This window comes from Malaya genurostris, chromosome 3 (genome assembly GCF_030247185.1).
Source record: "Malaya genurostris strain Urasoe2022 chromosome 3, Malgen_1.1, whole genome shotgun sequence".
Lineage (NCBI taxonomy): Eukaryota > Metazoa > Arthropoda > Insecta > Diptera > Culicidae > Malaya > Malaya genurostris.
Window position 1 is genome coordinate 90672966 of NC_080572.1, and position 24723 is coordinate 90697688.

Sequence of the window (24723 nt, forward strand, 5' to 3'; positions counted from 1 at the left end):
AAAATTCACTAGCGTTTTCGATTTGACATTTCCAGTTACTGAGGGGTAGTTAAATTTACGATACAGTTTTGATAGACGAGTGGCAGGTCGTGTCGTCGTTTGTACGTTCCCTTATTACCGACCAAAAGACAAGTAGGCTTACAATTTCTCCTACAACAAAAATGACACTATCGCGGAAGCAAATGATTCCTTGATGGTCATAAATCAATTAAATAATTGAAATGAAAAGTCGTCAGTCAAATAGGAATTTCCGGAACTATTTATTATCGAAGAATCTAATCGTCCATCATCAAAAAATGTATTTATTTAGTGAACATAAGAATTGTTTTATTTTTAATATAGTTGTGCTCAGTCGTATTTTTTGTACAACTTCATAATTTTTAAAGTAACTATCCAGACTAAGTTCACTTGGTTCTTCCACCGTACTTCCAAGTTGTTTGGAGGTTCATGTGGTGAAAGTTCACGCGGAACTTGTTCTGTGCTTTTAGTAGACAAAAGTTCCTTGTGTACTTTTGCCAGAAGTTCCACGTGTACTTTAAGGTAGCGAAAAAGTTCACGTGAAACTAACATCACAGATAACAAAATCAAATATTTAATTCAATTGTCCAAATTTCAAATTTGCTATACGATGAAAACAAAGAACTCACTATTGCTACCTACTCGATTATTTGTCGCGATCCGATGCAACTTTTTTAAGCGAAATTTCAAAGTTATGAGTTTTTTTAAATTCAAATATTCAAAGTTATGCGATTTTTTATGTGAATTTTCACAGTTTGGCGGTTTTTCACGCGAACTTTCAAAGTTATGCGGTTTTTGTCGTGAATACGACTTACTTTACTATGGGGCGTCTTTTCAAAATTAACCATATGGAAGAATGGGCATAACTTAATTGTGAATATATCGACTTGTATTAATGGCAGCAACATAATTCTTTCACTATTTCATCAAAAATATGATCAGGAATTTAGGATAATATTTTGAACAGTGTGAGATAACCACAAACAACTCAAAAATTAAGTTTTCTCAAAATTTGAAAACAACGCGGAAAACTCTTTACTTTCGCTTGGGTTTTTCGCGCAAGGACGAAGATTTTGAGGTAGTCAGCAGGCACATATCTTCAACTGAACGTTATAAAAGGGGAACCGTGGTCGAAAATCGATCATTTCTTCCTGTGCGTTGGATGGAATTAGACGTCCGGGCGAGAAGACGCATTCAAATAGCGGCATAGGAGAGCGCACCTTCTGCGTGGTTAAAAACCTCAAACGCTCAGATCGCAGTTCTCATTTGCCTTCCGGTCGTCAAGGCGAGAAGACGCATTAAACCAGTTTCGCATCATTTGGCACGCTAGTTTCAACTCAAACAAGAGCGATTGCATCATGCAACAGAGTTTCTGGTCGTTTGCATTGGAGATAAAAAAAACGAAAAGTGGACAACATTAAATCAACCGTTCTAATGGCTCTAAATGTTATCTAAAGAACTATTAAGATTACTTCTTTGCAAATCGAAAGTAAAAATCATTAGTTTAGTGAAAATCCAAAATAATTTGATTGGCTTCGTGCACTTTTCGCTGTGCGAAGATCGTTCGAAAAAAATGTTTCGAACTATGCTAAATAGAGAATTCCACAATTTGGACCTTCTAAAAGACAGAAATGAATCCTGTACAAATGTTCTTCCAATGAATTATGCAAATCCGAAATGAAATAATCGACGTCGAAATTGGCACTGCGAGCGGATGTCTTGCGGGTTGTACGCAAAGCTAGTTTCAACTCAAATAAGAGCAATTGCATCATGGAACAGGGTTTCTGGTCGTTTGCATTGGAGAGAAAGAAAGCGAAAAACGAAAATTGACCACATTATATAAAATCAGCCGTTCTAATGGCTCTAAATGTTACCTAAAGAACTATTAAGATTACTTCTTTGCAAATCGAAGGTAAAAATCATCAGTTTAGTGAAAATACAAAATAATTTGATTTGCTTCGTGCATTTTTCGCTGTGCGATGATCGTACGAGAAAAATGTTCCGAACTGTGCTAAATATCGTAGAGAATTCCATAATTTGGTCCTTCTAAAAGACATAAATGAATTCTGTACAGCATCTTGATAGTTTCTTTCAATGAAATATGGAAATCCGAAATGAGATAATCGACGTCAAAAGTTTCACAATTCACACAATCGATCAGCTATCAATTCGAATTCGAAAGTATAAAGAAATCGTGTCAGTTTTATTCGTATTCATGACATCCAGTTATGTCTCTGACACTACACACCCGTACTTTTTTATGTGATTTTTCAATGCGATACGGATCTCGGATATTAAACAGTTTCCTATCATGAAAAGAACATTTCGAAAGTCCCACGACAAAAAGGGCCTAACTGCAAATGAGAGCCTCTCTTTGTTTACTTTTTTATCTTATCGTTCAGAATTGCTTCATCGCGGTAAAAAAAATTTCAGATTTTACTCCACTTAGAATGCTCGATTTTTTGTTGACTATAATTTGAGCACTCGAATCGCCAACCGAATACTCGCGATGTTGACTACGACCAAACTGACTAGAGCCCCATATCCTTGTCACCGGGTGTCCGCTAATTAACAATCTCTCTAAAACTTTTCTAAACTCGCTAAATGGCAAGATGGACCATGGTTTGCATGGTTTTAGTCATATCATACAAAACCAACTCACTAAATCTTTTTTTTTGCGGGTTAAACATAGACAAGGTTTTTCCTCAGTTCTGATAACACTGCCGGTTCAATGTTGCGATATTGCCCAGCTCTATGCGATTACGACTAAACTTTTTCTTTACACGTCAAAATGCCATTATTAACTGTCAAATATAATCTGCTATCGCGAGTGCAGATATTCGTCACTACTTTTTCGTTTTCCTGTGCAAACTAATTTGTCTATTTTGTGGAGTTCAATACAAGGTATCACACTATTTGACAGCTAGAATTATTTATTCACTTGGTTAGTAATTATCACTCTAATCGGAAAAATCAGAGTAGCGGAACCATGGGTAAGCATGTTTACAGTATTTATGGCACTGAGCATTTGTGTTTGCTGGTTATTTTAGTTGATTTTTAAACTGTGCTGATTCATAAATTGTTTCATTCAATCCAAACGGGGCTGTCTTGTTTCGTTTGTAGGAGGTTTGTTTAGCTACTTCCGCGGTCTGCTTGGGAACCGTGAAATGCGTATTCTGATTCTCGGTTTGGATGGAGCAGGCAAAACTACAATTCTCTACCGATTGCAAGTGGGAGAGGTCGTAACAACAATACCTACGATCGGTTTCAACGTTGAGCAGGTTACATACAAAAACCTCAAATTCCAGGTGTGGGATTTGGGTGGCCAAACCAGCATAAGGTAGTAACAATCACTAGACATTGTTCCGAAAGCTGAACTGTTTTTTTAAATTTTATTCTGTTCAGGCCATATTGGCGGTGTTACTACAGCAATACAGACGCTATTATCTACGTGGTAGATTCAGCAGACAAGGATAGGATAGGAATATCGAAAGATGAGCTCTTGTATATGTTAAGGGTAAGATAAAACCACCAGTGCTTGGTTGGATGTTTTAGATTTTCGTATATTGTTTGTAGGAGGATGAACTGGCTGGTGCAATTTTGGTGGTACTGGCGAACAAACAGGACATGGAGGGATGCATGAGCGTAGCTGAGGTGCACCAAGCTCTTGGTCTGGAAGCACTGAAAAACCGAACGTTCCAAATTTTCAAGACGTCTGCCACTAAAGGTGAAGGTTTAGATCAAGCGATGGACTGGTTATCAAATGCATTGCAATCGCGAAAATAGTTCTACCGGATGTCCGTTTACCTAACAAACAACAACCGCAGAAGCAGCGTTCAAGAACCAACAACCAATGCAGCAGGGGAATTTATCAATTGGACTAATTTTTCGTGTTTGATAGCGTAAGTGTTAGGAACAGTGAAAACCAGACAACCCGCAATTGTCTGGTGTTGGAGGGAAATGTGGTACGTCGTCCCTCCTGCATTCAGTTCAAATTGCAAATGGACTTTGTTACAAGAACCGACAAAATCCGTTTTGAGTATTGTGTTTTTGATTCATTTTGCCGCACGTGGCCCGATTAGCTTCTGCGGTAAAACCCGTAAGAATGACTTGTCGCATTAATTTAAATTATCGTAAATATAAAAGTAATATATACAAGTATAAAAATAATGCTTACATCTGTAAAAAAAATTGTTTTCTTTCTTTGAACAAAATTCAGTTCCAGTGTTGAATCACTTTAGGATTGCAATCGCTCCTTATGATAGAAGATGAACTCTTACAGAGTGTGTGGTTTGATGGGGAAATCAGCTGATAAAAGTAATGAATTTGAGGTCCTAAATATCAATATAACAATACAGAATTTATTCACGGGAAATAACTAAAACTCAAATATGCATCACTACCACGATGGTACTCCAAATCGGCCAACTCGTTTTTGCTGCGTTTCCAGTTCCATCTTGATTTTAGTCCTCATGTAGAATATCGGACAATCTCGGCTAGTGCAGATGACCTCCTCGTGGAGTGACCCTTGACAGCGTTGGCACTGAGTCCACAGCCGACAGAATCGATCTTCCAGTGAACGTTGCGAGCTCAGTTCTTGCTGATACAATGCTGACTCTTTCGGTTTGCAGTGCTGACAGAGGGCTTGCCCCTCATACCCAGCCGGTAACAAGGCCTTACACCCGAGACAGGCATCCCGTTTCTTGGTGAAGGCAGCCAGTGCACCAACCTTCGATGTGACTACGGAACGGGTACGGGTATGATCACCTCGTAACAAAATTGATTCCGCTTTCTCACCCAGAATCGGTTCGAAGATACGAAGGAGCGGTTTGGACAGTTGATTTTCGAGATAGTAGTTTGCATCGATGGGAACGCAATTCTCCAGAACATAAATCGGGTCCTCGGCTTTCATGTAAGCTGGGGTGTTTTTGGCTGCCGTAATAATAACGTACGGAACTCGATCACCCAGCTTCGGAGCACTACCCGCATCGCGTTTTTTCATTTTATTGGCCAACTCAACGTGAGCTTGTTTCGCGGCGTAGTCCGTTTTTGCCAGTTCTTTGGTGATGACCAACTGGGAAATGTCTATCCGATTGCAGAGCAGATCGGCAATTGTTTGCTTTGCGTACTCGACGGCACCCTCCGGATTACGTTCGATCAGTAGTTTCTGCAGACACGAATTCATCAGGTTAGCCACCAGCGGAGAGTTATCCCGTCGAACCGTCTCAATACCTTTGCAATCCATTTTGTCGTACTTGTCGGGTCGGGTAAAGTATAAACCGGCGTAACGCTTCTTATTGATCAGAAGGTACGGATAATAGACCTTTTCGAATTCCAGTTTAATGGGTTTCACAAATTTAGCACTCACGAAGTCCGCTGCTTCGCGACCTAGTTCCATACTTCGTTCCAGCGATTTGACTCCAAAGTTCACCATTACGGAATCCGTGTCACCATAAATGACGACGGCATCGTTCTCATATCCATTTTCCACGGTGTACCGCTGCTCCACCTCCTGTTTGGTTTGTTCGATCATGGTTCGCCCGTACGCTGTTACCGAGCCGGAGATTTCCAAGCACGGTAGCTTGCCAACTTGGGCACCTGTGAACCCATATACTGAATTAGCAGATATTTTCAGAGCTAACTGCCGCCCGTCAAGGACGGAACGTTTGAAAGGATCGGTTTCGATTTTAAGATCGGCTTTTGCACGCTTACGAGCAGCTAGAAGTGATTCCAAGATTTCCGGGAGAATTCCTTTTCGAACTGACATCTTAACAAAGGAGGCGTTAGCAGGAGTTCGCGTGATCTGATCATCGCTAAGACCAAATTTATCCTTGCTGGCTGGCTGCAACAGTGTTGTGTAACACAGATTGTGAGCCATCATAATACTTGGGTATAGAGACGCAAAATCCAGCGTCGATATCGGGTCAGCGTAGTAACCGCGTTTAGGCTCGATAACCGTGGCTCCTTCATACTGCTCTTCCGAACCGGAACCATGATACGACGGTATTAGGTATCCGCTTTCTTTGCATTTCCTAAGTAACTGACTCATGACTTTTATCTGTTGGCCACGGGTCAACAGGCACGAAAGTGGAACACCGGTGACACGGGCCATTTCCATGTAGTTCACAATGCACATTAGCTTATTGAGCAAACGAAGCGGAAGATATGCATCTTTTAAACAATACATGGCCAAACGACGTCGGGTCTGATCACTTTCATTCTGGAGATCAGTGATAATACTGTGATGTACGTCTTCCTTTTGTTCCAGCAAAAAGTGATAACTGACCGCATTCAATGTGTAAGATCTTAGCTTATAATCTCGCAGAAGTACAAACAATAAGTCAAACGGAACACGCCCTTCAAAATTGACAAATTTGTTCTCACGGCGGCCCATCTGTTTGGACTGAATAACAGTTTCTTTGATCACGGATCGGATGTCGGTTACTCTACCGAGATATTCAAAATTCTTAACTTTCAAATGGCTAGCCCTATTCAGCAAGTACGGAATATCAAAATTATTAATATTATAACCCGTCAGAATGTCCGGATCTAGTTCACGGACAAAACTTGCCCATTTATCCAACAGCTCCTGTTCTGAGTCATAGCTTAAAACCTGTGATCCAACGATAGGCGCGCATCCTTTCAGGGTAAAAACATTTCTCAAAAACGGTTCTTGTTCTCCCTGGCGAATCACCATGTTTGCTATCTGAATGACCGGATCGTGTTGTGGTTCTGGAAAAATGCCCTTTCGTCCAGCGCACTCGATATCGAAACTCAAAATTCGAAAAGGTGCCACCTTACTCCATTCTCCCTCCGGTGCATGAGCGATGAACTTATCGTATGCTACGTCCACCTCAATCTGACATCTAGTCTTTGGTGCTGGGGTCTTACCTTTTTGTCGCATTCGCCATTTTCCTGGAGGAAGCTCGATCCAGCTGCATCCAACAACGTTCCTGTCTACCATGAACCGAATATCGAAATCAATGTTACTTTCGTAAACTCGACAATCCTGAAAGTCCATTTCTGGCATCATCTGTTCTTTCTCCAGTAATCTCTTGACTGCTGCTAGCAATCTCGGAAGAGCAACCGTCACCTTTATGAATGTAAATTTGTCCTCCCCATTGTATCCAAGAATAGACTGTTTTTGAACCAGTTCCACATCTAACACCGCCTCCTGGACGTTTTCCTTATTCGACCGCATATCATTCAACACCGACTTATCCAAGGCAACACGAAAGTCACTCAAGTGAGATTGTGTAAATCCGCGCGGTGCTGCCACATACAGATATGGCGTAAAACCATGGACATGGGCACAAACCGAGTTTCCCTCTTGTGTAATGCCAAACACTCGCATAACCGGAACAGGGCCAATCTAAAAAATTAAATAATAGTCAAACATTTGCATTTTTTTAATGGAACCAACATCTGACCTGTGGACCCGGCATCCCCGACAGTGGTTCTCCAACGTAGTGCTCAATGTCTATCTGCTGAAACACGAGTGAGTCCTCGTTCGGTTGATAATCCTTTGGCTTCGGTCGACTCCACTTAGCACAGGTGTTTTCCACCTCCGGCCCTTGACCGATCAACAGTGCTTGATCCATTCCGTCGTCACCTTCCATGTTGGCCAGTTCAGCCTCGAAATTACTTTCGAATTCATCGTCATCGTCTTCCCCGGATCTAGATATCAGCATGGTCATTATTCAGGATCAATCCGATATTGACCGTCATCACTTACCTGAATTTCTTCAGAACAGCAGATGTTTCTCCTGGTTTTGGAAATACTTTACGTTTGGTATTCATAGTTTAAAAGTTTCAAGCATGAGGAATCTAATAGAAATCTTGAACGAAATTTACAATCGTCGAACTGCTCGTTGAGAAGAAAGATTAAGATGTTTGAGCGCGCAAATAACAAAACATAACCGGTGCTTGTTGTTTGTGAAGAGATTGGTTCAACAACAGTGATGCTAGATTATTTTAAGATAATCGTTCAGTAATAGCACCAACCCGTACACAACCTGACAGAAATGAGCCTGGTTCATATGTGTTCCACTGAATTCAGGACGGAGCTAGTGTTCCTATACAATACGGGTGCAATGAATTACGAAACAAAAAGATTACAAGAGAAACCAGTACTTCATTACGTTATTCACGGTCACTGTGTATGCGAGCAGCAATATTTATTTATTTATTTATTTATTTATTGTAAAATCAACAGACACGATGTGGTCCTAATGATTAATTCTAATACTATGTAAGAATTTGGTCCTTGTTTTATGCCGTGAAAGATTGAAGTCGAACTCAGATGACACTCGATTGAATGACCGTTGTAAGCCGTAGTTAGTGCGGCGTAAAGGAAGTCGAAGAAAAGCGTTATGGCGGAGAGCTCGAGGACGAACATTGATGTTGATTTCACGGAGCAAAGTGGGGCAGTCGATTCTATCATTCAAAACGTCTGCTATCATTAAAGCACGCGATAGCTCCCGTCTTACTTGCAGTGTGTCTAGACCGATTAGCAATCCGCGACTTTCATAGCTCGGTAGTTGATGAGGATTGGTCCAAGGTAAACGGCGAAGAGCGAATCGAACGAATCTACGTTGAATCGACTCGATTCTATCAACGCCATTGAGGTAGTGAGGGTTTCAAACAGCTGAACAATATTCCAGAGTAGAGCGAACGAGTGAACAGTATAGGAATTTCAAGCAGTAAACATCCGTAAAATGCTTAGCCATTCTCATCACGAATCCAAAGCAGCGAGAAGCTTTAGCCACAATGTAGTTGGTGTGTTGCCTGAATGTTAACTGCTCGTCAAGAAAAACGCCGAGGTCCTTGATGCACGTCGATCTTCCAATCATGAATCGCTCAATAAAGTATTCGAATTTCAAAGGCACTTTTTTTCTCGTAAACGTTATGATCGAACATTTTTCTGGATTAACGGTCATGTGATTCAATTTGCACCAATCCGAAAAGATTGCCAATTGTCGCTGAAGAAACGTCGCATCCTCAAGGTGCGAATAACACGGTAGATCTTGAGGTCATCTGCAAAAGATAGGCGCGGTCCTTCCAGAGAAAAATTAACGTCGTTAAAGTAAAGCAAGAAGATCAAAGGGCCGAGATGGCTCCCCTGCGGAATTCCAGATGTTGCAACAAATTCTTCCGAAGTACAATCATCAATTTTAACCACAAGATGACGATTCCTGAGATATGATTGTATCCATCGGAGGACGTTTGTACCAAAACCAAGTCGATCCAGTTTTGCTATTGTGATGTCATGGTTAATTTTATCGAAGGCGAGGGAAAGATCGGTATAGATTACGTCCGTCTGAAAACCATTTGACATGGCGTTGGTCACGTAAGATGTAAAGGATAATAGATTGGTGGTTGTGGAGCGCTTAGGCATAAACCCATGTTGGGAATCATCGATATACTGCTTGCAATTATTGAAAATTGGAGTCAGTATTACTTTTTCGAACAGCTTGGGGATAGCGCTTATACAAGTTATACCACGGTAGTTGTTTATATCTCTTTTGTCTCCTTTCTTGTAGACCGGAAACATGAATGAAGCTTTCCATAAGTTGGGGAATATTCCCGTAGCTAGTGACATATTAAATAAACGGCAAAGGGGGGCAATTAACCCGGTTGAACATTTCTTTAAGATGACTGCTGGTGTGGCGTCTGGGCCTGCAGAGGTGGAAGCCTTCATACCAACGATTGCCGTTTGTATCGATTCCTCGTCTATATTGATCGAGTGCAAAGCATAATTGGACACAGGAACATTATTCGCGGCGCGTGCTATTTCCTGCGGAGATAGAAAATCGCAAGAGAAAACACTTGCGAACCTTTCCGAGAATAGCTGGCAAATTTCTTGAGTAGACGAACCAATACCATCTCCGAATTGCATTTGTGATGGCAAACCGAATTCTTTCCTTTGCTCATTAACATGCTTCCAGAAAGCTCTCGGGTTAGATTTCATTGTACGTTGTATATTATTTAAATAACGTGCATGGCAACGCTTCGCGGTTTTTTTGTATATCTGATTTATCTTCACATAACGATTTCGCAGAACATATCCACCATGTTTGGAATATTGTTTCAGAGCAGCTCTTTTGGAAGTTTTCAAATGTCTTAATTCGACAGTTTGCCACGGCGGATGCGGAGAATTTCGTCTGGACCGTTTTGGTACGAAGTAATATTAATAAGTAATATTATAAGTAATAATATATTTAAAAGGAGCGTAATTTTCATTATGTGACTCACGCAAGAACTTTTGAATGAAATCAAAATATTGCGAATTTTTTTAACAGCGCTGCATAGCAACAGACTCATCAATAACACACGTCATAAATCTTCAAACATGCGTGTTTTGTAAACTTCGTAGGAGGATTTGTTATCATTGGATGCTCTTCTAACAACTCGGATAAAGATAATGGAACCATAGATTTAATCTTGGTTTGCAAATTAGTAGTATTGGTCATCAAATTTCATTAGAATAACTTACTTCACGTTCATTGTTCATTGAAATGTGATGAACTACTTTTAAACCTTCTATTGTTGAAAAGAGAAAAATTATACTTATACCAAAACATTTCATCATAATTATTTTATCAATGTCAAGAAATGCTAGCAAAATATGTTTTACTTAAAAAACTTAAAAATTTAAACCGTAGATTGTCGAAAAACAGATACGTTATTTCCAAATGTTATTCTATTTACGACGTCATTGTGGAACCAGAGAACCAAAACTTTTACTTATATTTTCGATGTATGGGAGCTGTCAAGTTGTCCACCGGTTGAAAAGCACGGTGGCAAGGATAAGGCGCTCAAGCAAGTGGTATACCAGTATAGCCAAAGTCGGTTCGTTTAGTAAGCCACTGATATAGCCTACAAATTGAATCAGTTTCTAGACAAATCTAGAAGAATTTTACCGTTCGTTGATCTAAATGACGGTGTGAAATTCAATAGCAACCTATGGGACTATGAGATTTTTTTAATTTATGAGTGACATTATTCGACACATACTCACACACATACACCCACAGACACATACATTGCTCAGCTCGATGAACTGTGTCGAATGATGTAGAACACTTAGCCCTTCGGGCCAATTTTTCAAGTGATTGTATAAACTTTCTATATGAGAAAGGCAGTGTACTTTTATAGAAAAGCATCGTTATCATGATCTTGTAATAACACTAACAAGTTGGTACAAATTGAATAAAAGGATAAGAATCATACAAATTTTTCACCTGAAAAACATAAATTTTAATGTGGCAATCCTGCACGCTATACGAAAATAAACAAAGCACGCTGCGAACGGAGCGAAGCCGCACGTACCGACACATACCAGTTTTGCATCGTCAATAGTGTCAATAGTGTTGAGAGTTTTCAGTTGATTACAATTGGTTAGTCAGTTGGTTAGCCATCATTACCCGTGAATCTTTGGCTGAAAACGAAACGAATACCTTTCATTAACCACCGAATTCACCTGAATTGGCTCTTTGCGACTTTTTCCTATTTGGTCGACTCGAAAAACCGCTTCGTGGAACGCATTCAGAATCCGATAAGAGATTATGGTAAAATCGCCAGTGGTCGTATGTTCGAGCCCCGATTTGGAAGGGTTCTTAGTGTCAGTAGGATCCATAGTATTAGCCATGCAATGAGTCTGCACACTAAGAATCGGCTGCGAAGTCTGTTGAAACATAAAGGTCAAATTCCACAAAAGGAATGTAATGCCAAGACTTAGTTAGACTTTGCTCTGATGGCCATACCGAATGTAAAAAATGTTTCGATGATTGGGTCAGGCGCTCGATGGGAAGTACTTTGAAGGGGACAATATCGATTTTGATAAATAATCTTGTATTTCGTATTTTCTGAATGAACTCCGGGAACTTTTATCCTTAACGTCTAGAAATCACTTTACCGATAGCTTAATCAAGACAGAAGTAAGACTCATCACCATTTACTACACTTCAGCGAGCCCTTCTTCTTCCAAAATCGCTAGCTCTTTCTTGAACCAATTCCGAATATCGAGCTCTGTAACATGGTTGTTGATAATCAGTCACCTTACACAATGTCAAAAGTCTTATGGAAAAAAGCAATTTTTTATAAAATATGGAAGTTAAAATGAATTTTGGCAGGTGGTTTTCGCGAGAAAAGTTTAAAATTTTCAGATGTCATTTTTGGGCGCTTCCTTTTAATGTTGTTTTCGTCTGATCACCCTATAATTGGGTCAACTATCGTTTTGACAGCATATGACAGCTGTCAAAATTGTTATTTCCATTTTCTGAGCGTTTCGCTTTCAGCGTAGTGAAAAAATCGAAATTTTCGTGTTCTGATAGAACGAATATATTTAGAGCTGCGTTTTGATTCAGTAATTTACAAAAAGTTGGTCGAATTCTAGTAATTAGTAGGATATAGCAATTTAATAATTTAATTGTGCGTATCGAGCTGCGAGCGATTTTGCTATTAGGCTTGAAAAGTTTCTAAAAACAATATTTTTGAATAGTGATGGACTGAATCTGTTCTGCGTGAGGTCGTTTTTCCACTGCTATCAGTGGTTGAACTGCAGAAAAAAATATCTAAATTTTCAGTGGAAGTCAATAGCCTGGTCCGAAAATGTATCAAAGTGCTTGCAGTGCCGCTGCTGGTGGCTGCTCAGAGCCAGAACGAACTGATCGGGATGGCTTGATATCACATGAATCAGCCGTCGCTCCGGTGGAACATGATTACAGTGGTTTCGATATCGTGAAGGCTACTCAGTACGGTGCCATCGGACGAGTGAAGGAACTGATCGAAGCTGGATGGAACGTGAATCAACCGGATAGTGAAACGGTTACGCTGCTACACTGGGCGGCGATTAATAACCGGAAAGATATAATCAAATACTTCCTGGATAAAGGTGCGATAGTTGATGCTGTTGGTGGTGAATTGAATGCGACACCATTACACTGGGCCACTAGACAAGGGCATTTGGGAGCCGTAGTTTTGCTGCTGGCAGCTGGAGCTGATCCGAGTTTGAGAGATGCGGAGGGTTGTTCCTGTATACATTTGGCCGCACAGTTTGGCCACACAGCACTGGTCGCCTATTTTATTGCTCGCGGTGTGAATCCAGACCTGCAGGATCGAGGTGGAATGACTGCTCTGATGTGGGCAGCTTGGAAGATATCTGCTTTAGATCCCGTCCGTCTTTTACTAACCCTTGGCGCCAATCCTAGTCTAGCGGATCACACTCATGGAAATACAGCCTTGCATTGGGCTATCCTTGCCCGCAATGCCACGGCCGTCAGTACGCTAATGTTGAAGGGCAAATCAAGTCTCGAAGTTCCCAATCTTCGAGGTGATACTCCACTCACTATGCTACAGCCTCACCTGGGATCCATTTGGATTGGTTCAAAAGTGTCGGAAAGAGTTCGCGAGCTGACCCAACGATCTCAACGTCGCAACCTGATCATCCGTTTTACCTTAGACAAACGTTTCCGCTGGTGGAGCATGATCGCAACGCCATTCTTAGTGTTCTATTTGGCTGGACTAATTTTCTGTGCTGAGACGCTAATTATCATCAAAGTATTTCTACTCGGTTGTTTGTATGCCGTTTCGCACACAGTCGGGCAAACCCTGTTCGATGAGACGCTGATGGCACTGCTTCCCCTGAGCGTTTACATGGCAACCAAGGCGTGGTTCTATGTCACTTGGTTGACCTACATTGCTCCAACGGTGTCCTTCCTGGCTTCGGTTTCGTTCCTGACCTGCAGTGGTGTGCTTTGGTTGTGCTTCCTAAAATCATGGCGGGGTGATCCCGGTGTCATCCAACCGACCCAGGAACAACGATTCAGGGTAAGTCAAAGTCGATGAGGTTAACCTGAGTTGTGTAAATATGGGAGATCGGGCTTTTTGATATGGACGTTTTGATTTTCTACACATGGATGCAAATTATAAATTCAAGGAAGTAAACATAGAAAACTGGTTAGACTATGAACATTTACAGCTCAGCCAATTTTACTTCAAAACGAAACGATAAAAAATATAATTGCTTGAAAGCAAAAAAATCCGAACACTACGAAGTGTTAGCAATATAATTACATACAATTGGGCTATTGCTATAATTTCGTCGGATTCAAGGTACATACTAATAAGGGCGAACATAGTCTATGTTCTTGGTTCGCAGGGTTTTTTTTCCATTTTCGCCCAATAACCCTTGTGTTGTGAATTATAATGGATCAAATGTGGCACTACTACATTTACATATTTATAATAAAGCATTTTTGTGGGTGATTGAACTGTCCAATAGAACAAATCAATCACTAAAAATCCCCTCAAGTAGGAGGTAAAATAGATTTCTTTTTTTCGTCTGATCATGCCTATATGAGCCTGCCTAGGCTAGCTTTTCCGTTCTAAATTTAAAACTGATTCAATCTAGAATACCTATCCGTCTTTTCATTTCATATCTTTCGTCTCTATCAGTTTATGTTTGCCTAAAAGAACCAACCAAAATCGATATAGTAGACATTATGCAGCAATTGAAGCCAAATAACAGAAATATATTTATGTCTTACCAAAAATAAATTCGAAATAATTGCAGTTTGCGTGATACTGTAAGTAAAAGGATAACGACTATCGACGTATAAAAAATCAAAGGAAACAAAATATTTTCAATTTTTAACGCAAAACATTCGTATTGATTGGTATATTTTAACTGTAACTTTTGGAAAGTGTAAAAAACATACTTGATAAATTGTTGTATTTGAAATATGTAGCAATGAATAAGTCATAAATTAGAAACAAGAGGATACAAATAAACGAAATTTCCTGAAATCTGCTCGGTTTTGGCTATTTGAGTTCATAACCTTGATTGCAATTTGACCGTCTTTAAATAACATGCACAAATGTGTCTTCCTATTAGCGGCCCTTACACGATCATTAAAAGTGTCATTACTAAAAAGTAATGGCACTTTTAATGATCGTGTAAGGTCTACGAGTTCAGTAATGATGGAATTGTGGATTTTCCATCATTACCAACATTATTTCTTCTTCTTATTTTTTTTGTGGAAGTGCTGAATATCTTTAGAACTATACGCAAAAAAATGACAAAGTGTAGATTTAAATGGTTAATATTTCATTAACCTTAACGTTTCAATGGCAAATCAAATTTATTTTCAGCTAAACGAAAATAAAAATATTGCTATTGCTGGAGTAGTTACAAATACTCATCATTAATAATGAACGTGTAATGCTAAAAAGTAATGATGTACAGTAATGCAGTAATGACGACACTTTTAATGATCGTGTAAGGGCCACTATTGAGAGTCATAATTAGTTCGATCCGTCTTCAAAAGATGGCTCTGGTAGTTATGAATATTAAACAGTAACAGCTGATGTCAATAGTTTCAAGAGGTTAGACATCTGTCATTAATATTCAATTCATATTGCTTGGAGCCTAAAAAAACATTATTTTCACTGTGTTAATTATGAGAATTATGAGAAATTTTGTGTTAACTAAGTCGCATTTGCGAGAAGTTTTAGTTTTCTGCTTTAGTTGGAAGAAAAGTGCAGCTGGAGCGCATCAAATGCTTGTGAATGATAATGCTCCAACTGATAAATCATGTACGAAATGGTTTGGAAATTTCAGCATTGAAGACAGGTCTAGCTCTGGACAACCTAGTCGAAGATCCGACAACCTCGATGAAGTTCCGCAAAAGGAGCTTGAAGAATCATTGGAAGTGACTCATCAAGCAGTTCCTGTAAGAATCAAATCCATGGGGATGATTCAAAAGTATGGTAGATGCGTTAGAGCCGTGCATTACGAGAAGAATGGCCGGAATACAAGCAACGACATGATAAAGTTATTCTCCTGAACGACAACGCTCGGCTTCATGTCGCAATTCGCGAAAAAAAAAACGATGAACGATATTTTAATTGGTCTTCAATTTCTTTTTATTTTAAAATAAATGCATTTATGACCCCAAAAACGGACCGAATTAATTTGTACTCCCAAAAATATTAGTCAATTAAAAATACTCGTACATACATACATACGTACATAGTTAGTTACTAGCGAACACTCAATCACTGAAAATATTCGCTTTGTGCGATGATTCGTTCTGTTCATGCGGTTGAAATCTGTGCCTTCTTTTGGAACTGAATTTCACCATAATGCTCGTTCATAACAAACATTTTAGAGAACTTAGTCTCAGTCCAGGTTGATGGTTTAATGCATAAGGCGCTGGTCTTACTAGGCCAGATTTCGTATGTTCGAGTCCCGACCTGGAAGGATTTTTAGTGTACAGAATGAATGGTTGAAAAGCGTCCCCTAGTAAAGTAAGACATATTTACGTCAAAAAAATGTCACAGTTCAATGGTCTGTTTTATAATCTTCAAACGAAGGTTCCGAATCGGCCTCTCGATGAACGATTTATTGGACATTAATCGGACCAACGGAGGACTTCCGTTGGACGTTTGTTTCGTCGAACAAGCGAACCGAGAACATAGTATTTGTCTTGTCTTGTATTGCTTCAATGAGTCAAAAATGTGTGCGATTATATTTAAAGCTCTTGCTAGCATCGAGGATGTCGGTAAACGTCTTTCTATGGATAATATCATATCTCAGGAATCATCACCTTGTGGTTAAAATTTACAATTATATTTCGGAAGAAATTTTTACAACATCTGGAATTCCGCAGGGGAGCCATCTTGGCCCTTTGATCTTCTTGGTGTACTGTAACAACGTTAATTTCTCTCTGAAACTCTGCTTCGTGGAGTTAATATCGTCTCCGAGCTCTCTGCAATAACGCTTTTCTTCGACTTCCTTTACGCCGCATCAACTATGAAATAAACGGTGCCGTTACACGGTTATATTACGGTTTACAACGCTCGTTCAATCGACTGTCACCTGAGTTCAACTTCAATCTTTCACGTTATAAAACAAGAGCCAACTTCTTACTTAGTATTAGAAATCGTTATGATCACATTGTGTCTGATGATTTGATAATAAATAAATAAATAAATAAATGAATAAATAAATAAATAGACATCTAAGTAGAAGATTTCAAAGTGTGTAGGCAATTGAAAAGTTGTTTGCCAAAGTGCTCCCCAAGTAGCAGTTCGCATATAGAGGTGCTTCGAGTAGTCTAGCAATCGCTTATCAGCTCTTGCGTTCGAGCTTACGTACAATGGTGATTTTCACCGAATTTTCACTTTTATGATATACACAGGTTCTTAAAAAAAGTTGCAATGAGCTTGAATGTCTGTTCTCTTTGTTTCTACTATACTGCCGTTCTACGCATAATAGTCCCATATTTTAGGGGATTTCCTATATATCTGGGACAGTTAGGCTTGGAAAGGCAGTATAGATGTTCCATATAAAACTTCCAGCTGATAAATTTGCTCCTAACCAATCAAGAATTGTTTCTAAATCCATTTCATAAAAAAACTTTTTTATGAAAGTTTTTCAAACAAACACGTTTTACGAAACTGTGTTGGATTAGCAACGGGGAGGTGAGCAAACCCGATATACCCGATCTATTCTGTATTTCGATCGAATCTGATTTTTTGGATCGAATGTGAACATTTGCATTCTGCATTTGATCGAGTGATACTTTTGTATGGGAAACTCGATCTCGATCAACATATAGAATGCAAAATTTCGTATTCGATCGAAATAATCCGATTCGAACGGAATACAGAATCGGGGTGTAGGTTCGAAGCTGACTTCAAACAAACAGATTGACAGCAGCAAAGACATCACTAAAACCAAGATATTCCGACTTTCGGTTCCGGAATTACAGGGTGATACGTGCAAAAAAGGCGGGTGAGTAACGTCAGAGACATAACTGGATGTCGTGAATACGAAAAAAAACTGGAACGCTTCCTTCACACTTCCGAATACCAGTTATTTAAACGATTATGTGAATTGTGCAAGTTTTCCCTGTTTTATTTAAAAAAAATAAAAATAATATTAGTAATCATAGTAATCATAATAATCATGATAATCATAATAATAGAAATAATAAGAATGTTTATTCTCATTACTTCGTAGTTAGTATTGAAAGTTATGGCAAGAATTCAATCAACAATGATAATAACAATAATATCTTATGATTGTTATTATTATTATTATTTCATTATTATTATTACTTTCTTGAAACACAAAAAACATCAGAAGTATTTTCAATATAAGTGAACGAACCGTTATAATCAATAACTATATGAAAAAGTACGTCAGCAGCGCTCCCATGACGACTGATGACTTCAACTGGCAGACTTCTGGTGTAGTAACGCTGTGTGCTTGGCCCGAGGTTACTCTCGTGTGTGTGTCTCGCTTCTATAACCGTTGCTCACCAAGTGATAGAAAAAGAGAATATTTAGCTTTTATATCGCTATATTTTGTTCTCTTCCTCAAAACGCGTTCTGCTTGGCTGGTGCTGAAATGGGTCAAATCAGACAGGTTTTTCAATAGTGTACATGTGTTTTCCGCTTGGATACTCGTTGATATCAAACATTTCAAAATATTTCAGAAGAGTTTAATTTTGAATTATTTCAGATTATGTCACACAACTGGAAAATTTTATTATAAAATTATGATCATATTTCCGATGGCATGTAGCAAAAATGGAGTTGAGTCATTAGATACAACAAGAGATATTAACGATCAAAAACTTATCACTCTTTCAGAGGGTAAATTTTGAAAAGGATCCCCCTAGTAAAGTAAGTCGTATTCACGACAAAAAAGAAAATAAATGCACTTACTTTTCTCAGAGACGGCTGAACCAATTCTCACAAACTTAGATTCAAATGTAAGGTTCAATTGTGCTATACAAAGTTTCTGAGTTTTATTTTTATCCGACTTCCGGTTCCGGAGTTATAGGGTGATTAGTCTTTAAAAGTCTTATTTTAAATTACTTCCTCACGTTGCTCAAAGACGTCGTGACCAATTTCAGCAAACTTAGATTCAAATGAATTGTCTCATTGTCCCATAAAAAAACTTCCAAATTTCATCCGGATCCGACTTCCGGTTCCGGAATTATATGGTGAAGTGTGTTAAAAATTGGATACCGTCACTTGAAGTGGCGAAACAAAACACGTTAAAAAATTCTTAACTTACCTCGAAACTATTCCAATCGGTAGTCATTGTCAATAGACAACCAAACAACTCGATTCCAGTTATGCTGGTTCTCGTTTTCTGATTTCAGAAGCACCGGAAATAAAAAGTAAAATAACTTTCAAACTTGTCCCGAAACTTTTCCAATCGGTAGTCATTGTCAGCAGACGGCCAAACATTAATTTGGCTTTCCTTGTTCTTGGGGTTTTGATGAACGACCGATTGTAGCCATAGACTCAAAAATGGATCCCAGTCGCTTTTCTGGAACCAACTTCACTTATACTGGTTCCCAGATTCCGGTTTCGAAAGTACCTCTTTTCGTTTCCTCGTTTTTTTTTTGGGTATTCGTGACATTAGTTTAATTATATTATTGATATTTATATTTCAATAAAACTGTTTCGGCTTCGAATGTTATGAGCAAGAGTGCCAAATCTACTAGCACTGGTTTCATTCCGCTATATGTCAACATAACGTTGTTAAGTGTGTGTGTGTGTGTTTCATCGGCTGTGCACAGAGATGCCAGATATTAAATGTTTGTCAGTGTTCATCATCAAACATCTGCACAAAAGATTTTCATTTCAACATGTGATTTGTCCGTTGAATAATAAACTTTTAAATAATCACTGCAATCAAATACTAATAGATACTCAAAGAAAAAAGTTTATTTTTTTACTGCTCACTTTTTATGAACCTGAACAAATCTGTATTAAATTTAGGAAATCTGTATAAAATTTGTACCATGATTTAAATCAGTATGCGATAGCAAAAATCTATACAATACAGATAAATCTGTATGAATGGCATCTCTGGCTCTGCATTTTGTTTTTAGAAGGGCTAATGCCTAAATAGTAGCAATTTCTTTTTTTTTAATTTGTTTGAAAATACATGATATTAACCATTATATTTCCAATTTACAAATGACTTACTAATCGAAACGAAATTGGCTGAGTCGTAAATGATCAAAACCTGATCACTTTTTTGTTTCTTCCTTGAATTTGCAGCCCTATAGAGAAAACAAAGTCAAAACGATTCTTTTTTATTTGTACTGCCCGGCTTGAAAAATATATTCTTATTCACTTTCAGACGATAATTGAACTTTCGGAACGCGGAGGTGGAGGTTTCGAACCGTCAGCATTCTGTTCCGCCTGTCTGGTGCGCCGTCCGGTTCGCTCGAAGCACTGTTCGGTATGTGATCGGTGCGTGGCCCGATTTGATCATCACTGTCCGTGGGTGGGAAATTGTATCGGTAAGTGGTCAGCAAAAAATCCTAGCTCTGAAATGGTGATTAATTTCTACGATTTCTTCTGTTACATGAAGGCGCCAAAAATCATAAATACTTTATGGGATTTCTCTGGATGCTGATGATCATGTGCTGCTGGATGCTGTATGGTGGAGCAAATTTTTACGTCCAGGCTTGCAACGTCAATATGGACGAAGGTATGTATGCTGAATCCGAGTGAATCGAAGCGATAAATATTCATTATTTCAAGTGTTGTCAGGTTTGTGGAACGCTATGGTAGCCATAGGTTCCTGTAATCCGTGGGTTGGATGGGTGACGGCCAATGCATTACTACACATGTCCTGGGTGACTGTTTTGACGATCTGCCAGACCTATCAGGTCGTATGTCTGGGAATGACAACGAATGAAAGAATGAACCGTGGTCGCTATCGACACTTCCAGGCGAAGGGTGGTAAAAGTCCATTCTCTCGTGGTCCCATTCGGAATCTAGTTGACTTTATGGAGTGCAGTTGTTTCGGGTTGGTGCAGCCGCAGCAAACCGACTGGATGCAGTACTTTGACTTCGATAAGCACGTCGAACACGAACCACTTTTACGGCCGGATAATTTTCAGTATGTCTGAGCGGAAGCGACCCCGAAATGTTCGGAAAAGGCCAACGAACCCGCGTTCGATATTGGGACAGGAATTGGAACAGGAACTGAAACGGCAAGTGATCGAATCAATGCTCCAGAATGGACTGAAAAGCAAACTAATCTAGCGGTTGTTGTTTAAGCATCGAAAGCTAGCACAGATGCTTCTGTTTTTGGGTTCGGGCGATGTTTATTCTATCAGTAATTTGTTGATCGTAAACAATCGATCGACGATGAGAAAATTTTAAGCCATCCTTGGTGGTATGTGGCTTCCGCTTTAAAGTTTTTTGATTGTGGTGAAAATGCTTTAGCTAAACGGTGAAGGAGAAATCCGGAAAATGTGCTTAACGAGTGTAGACATGTAAGCGGTTGAAGCAGAAAGTGGGTGCAGCTGTACAACAAAAAGACACAAAATATATATATTTGCTATATAAATATATATTACAAATGTTAGGGAATCAGTTAAGCAATAGAAGATCAACTATTATATCCCGTTAGATAGAGAGTAAACGTTTCCAAATACTAGCTTCAACTTATGCAATGTGCGCTCCGTCATTTACTTTATCAAGTAGCACTACTTATCAAGTGTTTAAGAATAATAAGCTGTTAGAAATCTTTCTAATTGTGTACAGAATGCTCTTGAAGAAATAGTTTTACGTAATGTCAGCCATTTTTTGGTTGTAATTTAGGAATAATGGTATTTTACTGAATTTGAAGTCCGAATAACAGTCAATTTGCATACTAAGTGTATTTGTTCGAACGATTGAAGGTTATTGTGGATCATCGCTGGCAAACTATATTCGCTTTTTTTCGTTTTAGTTGCAAAGAAGTCTGTGTGGTACGATCGTTATCGTTTTGCACCATTTACTATTACATGGGGCAGCTGTTTAATACACCATCAATCGTTAGAAAGTATACCGTGGAGTAAATATTTCTGAACCTTACCTGTTAGGCATCGTATTACTGTCTGGAAATAAGCTTGTGAATAAAACAATTAATCTTTTCCTTGGCTTAGTACGGTAAAACACTCGAAGGACTCACTTACCGAGGAAAACAAGTTTTTTACGATTGGTGCGAGGTTGTGTAAGATATTAGTGGAAATATTTCTGTTACTGCGGTATTCGGAATATTTTCCCTCATTCTTGTTTACGTCCGTATCCGCAATACGACGAACGGGTACTTTCGAACGAATACGAATAAGCCATTCTTGTTTTCACTCGAATGAATTCGAACGCGACTCGTTTGTCACAAAATATTCAAATATCAGTAAACTTCTTAAAATAAATGCTAAGCCTTGATGTAATCAGTCCAATTCATGTGATTAACCATATGCGAAACGCTAGAATGTATGCCATTTTAGTTTCAAACGAAACGTGTATTCGAACATCATTCTTACGAACGAAATGTCCCATTCCCGTTTACGGACGAATAGACGAAATGCCGTGGTTTCGATTCGTCAGTTTAATGTTGCGAATCAACCGTTCGAACACATTGAAAAAAGTTTAACCGATCTCTAACAAATTTTTTTTCGAATCTAAAGGTGATTTGTAATCAAATCATAAATTTGTGTTTTGCATAAATCATTTAGAAAGCATAGCAGTATAGTAAAATGCTGTTTTTTCTGGGGATCCTTTGAATATATGCGAGGTTCAAAGTTTTTACGCATCAATTTTGCATCTATTAAGTACTTTATGGAAAATACGCCATGGGTAAACATGCTTTATTTTATATTAAATGCATGATTTTACCAATGAAATAAATATGTAGGCTATCGAAAACATGACAAAATTGCAAGAAAAATGCAACATATTTTTCGCAGATACTACTGATCGGACTGCTATTTCAAATGCTTTTTTTTTACTTCGCACGAAGTTTAATTTGAAAATTTCATTTACCGACTTGAATAAAATTGGTCCTGAGTACGATATTTATTTATTATGTAGCATTCATCACTTCCTTGATGCTTGGAATCTTCCTTAAAAACTACCTGCGCTACCGATCCTTCTTTTGCACAGGAATCGCGTACGTACACGTTCGAGTGAAAACAAGAATGGCTTGTTCGCATTCGTTCGAAAGCATGTGTTCGTCGTATGGTCGATACGGACGTAAGCAAACATGATGATACAAAATCAGTCAAACAAACAAGTCAAATAACAAATGATATCAAAGATTTTTATTTACAACTCAAATCTGTACCAGAACTGATAGTTTAAAGTTGGATGGCCGTTGTTTTTATGCATGTACGATGTTTAAAAGTGTGATTGATTCGAACGTAAACGAGAATACGAATTTGCTATACTTTCGAACGTATCGCATACGGCCGTAAACAAGAATGAGGGTGATTGTTTAATCACCGAATTTGACCTAAATTTCTTATTTTACTTCGTTTTACGAACCCTAATTTCTACCAGCCGCATTTCATTGTAGAATAATGTTTACCGAATACCTACTAGCAGATCACAGGTCACACTTTGAGAAACTGCTCAATCGAGAAAACATTCCGTCAAATACATGTTGAATGTTAGAAAAGTAAATAAATACAAATTTATACTTCGAAAGTAACAACAAAACGTTTGGAACCATTGCCATTTTTAATTTCCAACCGCAATACAACAAAAAATAGACAAAAAAAAACACTTGAAACCGGCAGCATCATGCGACAATCAATAGACTGGTTTGATTTATTTTAGCAAACAATAGGTGGTTTCAAACGGATCACGAACAGCTGAGAGGAGGAATGTGCATTTACTTGTACTACTGCTGTAACAGTGCAATCCAGATAGCGAAAACAGGACGACGAAGATAAAACCAGCGTTATAAGTTCGATGTTATTTACAGTCTAGTCATATATAAGTTTAACAACCGATGCAAAGTGTTACGTGCTGGGCATATAAATGCAGATAAATTAAAGTCAGATCGATGAAGCTAATGTATGTTATTAAGGGCAGAACCCAACAAGGATACCCACCATTTTGCGACGATAAAACTACGTAAGATCGAAACATTTTAAATTTACTGTTATGATCAATATCAAATCAAATGTACGATCGAAAAGAATGCCGCTAACACGATGAAAACTACCATGTAAAATCATAATCTTTACAATTAGATGTAATACATACTTAATGAACAAATTTATTACAAACTAATAAAAGAAACTATTATGTAATTCAAAATGCAAGGTTCTACATCTATTCGCACAGTGATTGCACACGCGCATGTGTATAAAAAGGTTGAATAAAAATCAAAATAAAACATTTGTAAATTTACTGTTTAGAGAAATGAATCCGTTTAGTAAAAGGATCCCCGTTGGAATCGTACATCTTCTCTGAGTTGTTTTCCAGATGGTAGTAGTTTCTCACGTATTTATCATTGATTGGGGTTGGATAAACTTTTACGATTGGTTATAGCGACGATGGCTGTTCAGGCAACGTAGACTATTTCAAATCTTACAAAGGTGGTATTTGGCGGTTATGATGGAGAGAAACATTCGACTGATTACTGGAGTATTTTGCTGCTTATCGAGTGGATATTGAAACAGGAAAGCAAGAATCAATTAGAATTATTACTAAGAATCTGCATAATTTGTTATATTCTTATCTTACGAGCAGGCCCGTACCCAGAATTTCGTTTCGGGAGGTGTTCAAAGAAAAAAAAATGATGCTAGTGAAGATTGCTTATGTACTTAATTCTCGGTGTGCCTTTTACGGATGTTTTAAACAGACACTTTAAACTTTTCCTCTGGA

General features: G+C 38.6%; 3 protein-coding genes across 4 annotated transcripts; 2 read left to right on the forward strand and 1 right to left on the reverse strand.

Moving 5' to 3' along the window:
* The first annotated feature begins 2809 nt into the window (after positions 1–2809).
* Positions 2810–4182, forward strand: LOC131438326 (ADP-ribosylation factor-like protein 1). The gene is made up of 4 exons (XM_058608247.1): positions 2810–3011; positions 3142–3358; positions 3424–3535; positions 3595–4182. The coding sequence occupies exons 1-4, from the start codon at positions 3008–3010 to the stop codon at positions 3802–3804; spliced, it is 543 nt and encodes a 180-aa protein (XP_058464230.1). The 5' UTR covers positions 2810–3007; the 3' UTR covers positions 3805–4182.
* A 175-nt stretch (positions 4183–4357) lies between these two features.
* LOC131436839 (DNA polymerase delta catalytic subunit) lies at positions 4358–7947 on the reverse strand. The gene is made up of 3 exons (XM_058605768.1): positions 7754–7947; positions 7449–7695; positions 4358–7390 (listed from the first exon to the last, which is right to left on the reverse strand). The coding sequence occupies exons 1-3, from the start codon at positions 7816–7818 to the stop codon at positions 4418–4420; spliced, it is 3285 nt and encodes a 1094-aa protein (XP_058461751.1). The 5' UTR covers positions 7819–7947; the 3' UTR covers positions 4358–4417.
* Positions 7948–12306: 4359 nt separating this feature from the next.
* On the forward strand, positions 12307–24232 carry LOC131435570 (palmitoyltransferase Hip14). Of its 2 annotated transcripts, none has more exons than XM_058603595.1 (4): positions 12307–13848; positions 20192–20354; positions 20426–20545; positions 20599–24232. In XM_058603595.1, the coding sequence occupies exons 1-4, from the start codon at positions 12631–12633 to the stop codon at positions 20967–20969; spliced, it is 1872 nt and encodes a 623-aa protein (XP_058459578.1). In that variant the 5' UTR covers positions 12307–12630; the 3' UTR covers positions 20970–24232. The 2 variants fall into 2 exon arrangements, with proteins under 2 accessions (XP_058459578.1, XP_058459580.1); XM_058603597.1 differs by having other exon boundaries at positions 20608–24232.
* The last annotated feature ends 491 nt before the right edge of the window (positions 24233–24723 follow it).